Genomic DNA, 7,803 nt, shown 5'->3' with positions numbered 1-7,803 from the left:
GCCTCATAGGGATGTTGTGAGAATTAACCAGCGTTTGGAAATAGCGTGCATTATGTATTGTTGTTTTATCACAAGCCTGGCCTGCCTCTGGGAAGGGGCTGGTTGGGAGCATTGGAACAATCTTCAGCATTTTAACAGGAAAGCTGTAGTGGTTCTATGGCCCTTTAAAAACTCAAGGGCCTTTATCATTAGTATGATGAATAGTGCCTGAACAGGCTTATCTAGCCTAAAGTCTCCCTCCTCATAGGTGGCTGGCAATCCTATGAATTTGCCTAACTATTCCAAGTCTTGTTACTGGGCAGCATAGCAGTGGTGAATTGAAACTTGTGATGTGGGCTGCTACTTCAACAAAGCAAATGAAACAAATAAGGTGCATCCACAGAATTTATAAACTAAAACCACCTCTCTCTGTCTGGGGGATGTTTCAATTCCTCATCCAAATGGCAATTATTGGGCTCCACAGTCTCTCAGAACTTGGTTCAGGCACTCACAGATCTGTGAACACTATGGTTTCTCTATGTAGACTGTGGGTTTCTGACCCTTTTATTAGAAAAAGCTGTCAGTCTATGAAGAAATCTCTGATTGGCTGTCCTGCCCACTCCTGAAGCAGTCAGCCCTTGTGCTTCCCAGCTAGATTCTGCTTTCTACCATCACATCCCAGCAGGTGATGACCTTATTATACACTCCATCACCTCCTATCTGGACTATAGCAATGAAGTGTACATGGGCATGAAGCCATCAGTTTTTGGGAAACTCCAACTAGTATCAAACATTGAAGCACATCTCATCAGCAACACTGGCTACTGCAAGCGTAATGCCAACAGACCCCGGTTGCCAGTGGGTGGGATTGAACCTGGGACCTCTGGAGCTTAGTGCATGAGCCTCTACTGCAGTGGTCCCCAACCTTTTTCATCTGGCAGGTGCCAGACGCTGAGCCACGGAGGACCATGGCAGCAGACGAGCATCCGCCAAAATGCCACCGACAAGCGGCAACATCAATAGGTGTCGCCACCAAAATGCTGCCGACAAGCACCATCATCCAGAGGCATCACTACCTAAATGCCACCAAAAATCAGCGGTGACACCTCTGGATGATGCAGCTTTTCAGGGGCATTTTGGCGGATGCTCATCTGCCGGCCAGAACGCAGGTGCACTTAGATGCCCCAGTGGGCGCCATGGTGCCCGCGGGCACCGCATTGGGGCCCCCTGCTCTATCGCATGAGCTAAAAGCCAACTGGTACAGTACCAACCAAGAGTGAATTACTGTACAAAGTATCATTGTGGGAGTGTATTGGATAACTGGATCCTGAGAAAAAAATGCAGATATAACTACTCCCTCCATGAATTATAGATCTCAAGCGTCCCTCCACACCCAAACTGTCAGATATCAGCAGTTTTATTGCTCTCAACCCCTTTTACTGTACTGTTGCATACTACTGCCAACGCTGTAGAGCAGACTTATTTATTGCTTTCTCTCTTTTTCTCTAAGTGATCCCAGTGCCACTAGCTGGGACAGAACAAAACACCCAGAAGGTGTGTGGGATACACAAGGACCAAAACCCTGCCAAAACTAAACACTCCACTGCATACACAATTCTCTGCCTGGTGACAGAATGAAAGAAAGAACAAACCACATGTGTCAGATATCAGTAACACCACTTAATTCATTACTGTAGGGTGCTCAGGTACTACTGTGATGAGAACAGAATGAGAACTTTTGTAGAACAGACTAGAAAAACGGAGTGATGGGAGCCGGGGTTTTAGTTCATGGTCCTCTCTAATCAATATAGTGTTAATGATAGCAAATGGGGAACATCAGCAAAGCACATGATCTCCCAGAAGATGCATTCACCCAATACAGCTCTTGAATGTACTTCGAAGAGGTCAAGAGAAAAGGTATTCTATTCTCTAGCTGTCCTGGGCTCACTCCATCTATTTGTGTGAGTAAAGAGATAGTTTCAAGGTCTTTCAGAGCTCATCTTGCTAATTAACAACACTAGAGATGAGGCTGAATCTCAAAATTCAGATCTAGATTTCAAACATCTCATAGTTTGGGCCCATGGTTTTGCTTTGATCCATTATGGGAACAGGGGTGGCAGAAGGGCTGAGAGGGCAGCTCTGAAGTTTAGATCAAAATCCTGGGCAGATTCTGAACTTCTCCAGTGTTTGGGAGGGGTCTTTGTATTGAAGATTTTGGCCACATTTCTAGATAGTACAGCTCAATACAGGCTGAAATTAGATAGCTTGAGTGAGAATAAGGGACATGGGTTGTGACTGAGGATGCTAACTGGATGCAATGTAGTAAAGAAGAGGCTAAGGGGACATGATCAGAATCAACAAGTAACAGTATACTGTATGAAGAAAGAAAGGGAATTATTAATAGGCTCAGAGAGTGGTAGGCTAAGGAAATCAATGCTTTAGGAAAAAAAAAGAACAACCTTTGACGCACCTCTTACCTGCTGCTGTCTAAGCGAGTACTTTGTCGTATACAGAATAGGGATAAACTTAGCATCATCTATGACACAACAAGAGGTCCAGTTACAAGAGTGAATTACTGTACAAAGTATCATTGTGGGGATGTATTAGATAATTGGATCCTGAGAAAAAATGCAAATATAACTTCTCCCCCCCATGAATTATAGATCTCAAGCGTCCCTCCACACCCAAACTGTGAGGCACCAGCAGTTTTATTGCTTTCAACCACTTTTACTGTACTATTGCATATTTTTTCATATTTTCTGCGGAGCACCTATCCCACTCTGATCTTTGTGATGGTAGAGAAAGAGCAGAGTTGAAATTGCGTTGTTTCAATGTATATTAGAGATAGGAAAATATTTTCATCAGGGCTCCAGGCATGAACACCTGACACCTTAAGGCTGTAATGTATCTCTTTCTCTCCCCAATCCACTTTAGTCTCCAGAACTATTACTTAATAGGGAATTGGAATTGCAACTTTTGAGACTAAGTGGTTATTGCTGTAAATATGGAGAGAGAGCAATTTCCTTAGAGTTGCACCTGCTATTCTCAGGAAAAAAATGCAGTAATGAAATATTATCAGCAGAGGTTTCATTGTTAGTAATAAAACAAACCCTGTGTCAGTTGTTCATATTTGCTGTACATTGTGCCACATTTCAGCGATGTATTCATCTCAAATTACCCAATTCACTGGTCCTTAGTACCAAAATAATCCAACAAACAAAAAGGAAAGGCACATGGATAATTCATTAACAGATAACAGAGACCCACTCAGGTTATTTCAAGAATGGAAAAACTCAGTATTTTATTATGAAATAATCAATATTTTATTTACAGGTAATTTACATAATTAGAAAATGAGTAATACAATTGCACTTTGAAAGGCTTCATTTTATCTTATTATTTATCGGCTTGTACAAAAGAAGCAAACACACTGTCTTCTTGCTCCAAAAGAACCTCAGGCTTATCATACTCCAAAATAACCCCTCTCTTCATTACAATGACTAAATCTGCATTCAGAATAGTGTGTACCCTGTGCTGAAAAGTAAACAAATGAAATACAAGTTCAGTGTATTGATTATAACTGTGCAAGATAAGACAGAAATCAGAAATTCTAGAAATCAGTATTCCTATCAAAATTCAAACTTGATGGAGATGACTTAATTCCATTTAGCGAAATCTCATTACTATGCCAATTATGTAGATATATATTTAGGCCCTAATCCTGAAACTGACTCCATGGGTGTGGACCCCTGTAACCCGTGCATAGTCAATGGAGCTCTTTGCAAGCCTGGGAATCTGCACGCGTGGCGTCACCTGTAGAGTCAGGACTACAGATGCACTTTTACTGTATTTTCATATTGCTAAATACAGATTAGACAAATATGGCTCTTTTCCTACAATTTATCACTTCACCTTTATTAGGATGACTGTGTTTCTAAAGCAAATGCAACTGCTGAGATTACATTTACAACTGGGGTTGTAGTAAACTGGGTTTATTTAAAAATATTTGTGTATGAATTGTGTATTTTAAAACCTGCTATAGAACCCAGAGACTAATAAAAATGTGTGCATACTGTCAACTTTAAAAAAAGACAAACACAACCAAAAAGCCTTCCCTCCACACATCCCCAAACAAACAAAACAAGGAACTCAAATGCAAAAAAGTCAGTGCAACACTACCTAAAAATGTTAATGAAGAGAAGTCATGAAATTCTAAATTAGGATTCCTGCAGCAATTGTATATTAACCACATTCAATGTGTATAAAATAACACTGTGTACACTAATACGTAATATTACATATATGCAAGAAGGCCAAGTTATGATTTCTACAGTAACTCTAACTATGAATTTCCTGACTTTTGTTTGCATAAAATGTCAATCATAATATAGCTTTAACATTTTTAAAATATATAATAACCTCTTATTTCATTGCCCAAAGACTATTTATTTTTAGGAAATAAAGGATTGAAAGATATTTATCAATAATGACATGACTCTCAAGTACATTTCTTTGGTTCAGTTCAAATCTTCTCTTTATTAACTAATTCTAGTTATTACTGTTTGAGATAATTTCTAATCATTTTAAAATACATAGGCTAATAAATCTGATAATATTTAACAATAAAACCAAATAATATTTTTGAAAGCTGCTAAAATGCTTATTCGACTTATCCAACAACTAAGTACTATCCAACAGCAAAGCTCTATTGTCATTTTTGTTCTTCTTAAATTAAAGTGTATGATGGCTTAATAAGGGCCAAATCTTACTCCCAGATAGGCATGTACAATTTCTATTGAAGCTAGGGGAGTTAAACCACAGTTGAATTTGGCCTAAAATGAATAAGTCACAGAAAATACACAATATCCTTATATATGATCCTTTGAAGTCAATGGTAATTACTATTGTTAAACACATTTCAGGATTATGCGTTTAAATATTTAAAATACAAATATATGAACTACTTTCTAAATGGTTTAAATGGAAAATAAATGTAATTTTTAATTAAATAAGTGCCATATTAGAAAGCAACAGACTAGAGAATCAGAGAAATTAACAAAGTACATGATGCATTGTTTTACATTTCAGGTACTTGTTTGCATTTGAAGAAGCCATATAGAGTGTACTTACTGCTATGGTTACCACAGTACGATCAGCAAACGCAGTCATTACAACTTTCTGAAGAATGTTCTCCTACATAAAGGAAAAACAATTATTATTTTTAAATAACAGATTCTACAGTGATGGGCATAAAAATAAAAACAAGTGTCAAACAATTAATACTAAGTTTTTTTTTAATAACAGTAAAAATATGAGAAATTAACAGCATGCTAAATTAGGGTATTAGAAAGATCATCCAGAATGGGCTGAATTCTGTGAGCAACTCCAACTTATTGAATTTTGATACTACTACTTAGTTAGCTCTTACATAGCACTTTTCCTTTGCTGACCCCAAGGCACTTTACAAAGAAGAGACATATCACTATGTCTGTTTTAAGGTTGAGGACTATGTTTTAAATCATGTTGTTGCAAAGGAATATTCACTTTGCTGCCAATCCTGCTCCATTCTGGTATTTGTGCTGTGCATTCTTTCTGTCCCACTGAAAGCAATGGAACGTTACGATATACTTGATACAGCTGACAGCACTGGAGGTGTGTTTTGCTAGATGTACCTGGCCGGTACAACAGCAGAGGAGGTCTTTAAGACAGTCTTAAAATACTTAGCTGTCCTCACAGCATGTTCACCCATTGCTGTTTATGAATGTATTTGTGTGTGCCAAGTTCAGCAAGGCAACATCATTAGAATAGTTATCTTCATATTATCTGTTCCCAGGGTTCACATGCCCCAGTGAATATACTGCTTGCTTAATACATCAAAATTCAAAATGTGTTTTAACTGGTCTGTGGGTAACTGCTACCTTGGCTCTCAGCACCACAGTCTCAAGGCTCTACACAGCAGTAACTTACACCAACCGGTACTAAAGATTTTTATTTATTCTAATAAACCACTACAATAATTTTCTGCACTTATGTAGTGCCTTCCTTCTGAGGATCTCAACATACCTTATGACAGTCTTTGATAACAGAGTTTAACGTAACTGGGAACAAATCAGCTTAGAATATTCTATTGTTTTTGGCTAAGACCAGCCAGGGCAATACTAGTGTGCAGTTTATCTTCTACTAGGGACTGTAGCTTGCACTTGCAGGAGAATAGATGCAATGATCTAACAGGTCTTTTTTATTTCTTATTTATTTACTTGACCTTACTTTCAGCCCCCTGCAGGGAGAAAACTTCATCATTTGTCTTCTCCATCATGCTGAAGCATTCACCAAGAAACTTGATATGCTTGGCTAGTATAAGTTGGAGGAGGCATAACATTACCAGCCAAGTTTGTCCTCAACTGATCACCATAGCTAAGCCTCTGAATGACTTATTTACTTTAGGAAATTGAACTGTCAATACAAAAACATTTGCACCAATGCTTCTATTTAGTATATAGTGAGGGACTATCAACCCCTAGTAAGATAGATTTCTCAGACTAGTTAACAGTGACTCTCATATATGGTCAATGTCTATGATGGAGCCAGCTTGTAAACACACTTGTAAGGAAACTTGTGTTCACACAATATTAAGTAGAAATATTTTACATAAGTTTCATCTCTGGTTACTAACAATAGTGTGGCTATCCTCTCTGAAAAATCATGTGCCATATAAAAAAACTTGAAACTCTGAACTCACCGTTGCCATGTCAATAGATGCTGTGGCTTCATCCATGATGAAGATACTTGTCTTCCGCACAAATGCCCGTGCTAAGCAGAACAGCTGTCTTTGCCCCTGGCTAAAATTTTCTCCACCTTCCGTGACTATGGCATCTGGACAACAAAAATAATATTTAGGCTGTTGCAGGGGAGGGGAGCACAGAGAGCATGTTGACAAAGAAAGATCTCATACTTATGTTAAGAATTTTTAAGATAATTATTTATAGGTCTTAAGTTGCTGGTGCCCAGTTCTGCCACCTTTACTCACATTGAGTACTAACACTGGTTTCAGCAGCATTACTCATGAAGTAAGTTACTATTCATCACGAGGATGGCAGAACAGGACATTGTTATTTTCAAAATTGATACATCTTATGCACAGAAATGAAAACCCAAAGTCCATCACACATATAGTTAAATGTAGCTCTTCATATAAATAAAAATGGACATACTGTTCTGACATGTCTGAAGGAACAGCATAAAAAGAACTATGCCAAGTAAATAAGAAACTGAAATACTATAGGGAACCCTCCCCTCCAACATATTTTGATGTAAATCAAATGCAAAGGGGAGAAATTAATATGTGAAATGTGTCTTTCTGTTTTATAAACCTGCTACAATGCCTGTGTAAAGCACTCTAACCTAATTTGTTGATATGTCTCTTGCAAACCAGTCAACTTATCCCTGGAAGATCTCCCTTCTCCTACAAATTTGGTTGAACGTCTCATTTTATCTCGCTTACCTCGATGGCGAATAACTTCTGTGTATACACATTAAATTGAGGAAAAGGAAATGCTGTTAAAAATGTGACTGACTTCAAAGGAACTTGTCAGAACAACTAGTTGTTACAAGCTAAGTGTCATCTATCCACCAATCCTTAGTGGACCCCAAATTCATCAACCCAAAGGCCCAAGTAACAATTTACCCTTTCACGTCAAAAGCTGTAGACTTGCCTACAGCTGAACTGCCTGTCCAGTACAAAGGCTGGTCAGGAATGTGGACTTTTGCAGTCTATGACAATTATCCCATCACCATGCTACTGGGGGAAGACTTGGCCAACCAGGT

At 38.4% G+C, this 7,803-nt stretch overlaps 1 protein-coding gene across 1 annotated transcript in view; it reads right to left on the bottom strand.

The window, feature by feature from the left end:
* Positions 1-3,317: 3,317 nt before the first annotated feature.
* ABCC8 (ATP binding cassette subfamily C member 8) overlaps positions 3,318-7,803 on the bottom strand; it is a 134,769-nt gene continuing 130,283 nt past the window's right edge. Inside the window, exons 37-39 of the mRNA XM_032799206.2 lie at positions 6,719-6,852; positions 5,110-5,172; positions 3,318-3,513 (exon numbers count right to left, since the gene is read on the bottom strand). Of these exons, the coding sequence (XP_032655097.1) occupies positions 3,376-3,513; positions 5,110-5,172; positions 6,719-6,852 (335 nt within the window). The 3' untranslated portion in view covers positions 3,318-3,375. The remainder of the gene's footprint in view (positions 3,514-5,109; positions 5,173-6,718; positions 6,853-7,803) is intronic.

The sequence above is a fragment of the Chelonoidis abingdonii genome, chromosome 4 (genome assembly GCF_003597395.2).
Source record: "Chelonoidis abingdonii isolate Lonesome George chromosome 4, CheloAbing_2.0, whole genome shotgun sequence".
Classification (NCBI taxonomy): Eukaryota; Metazoa; Chordata; order Testudines; family Testudinidae; genus Chelonoidis; species Chelonoidis abingdonii.
This window is presented reverse-complemented; position numbering and strand designations above follow the sequence as displayed.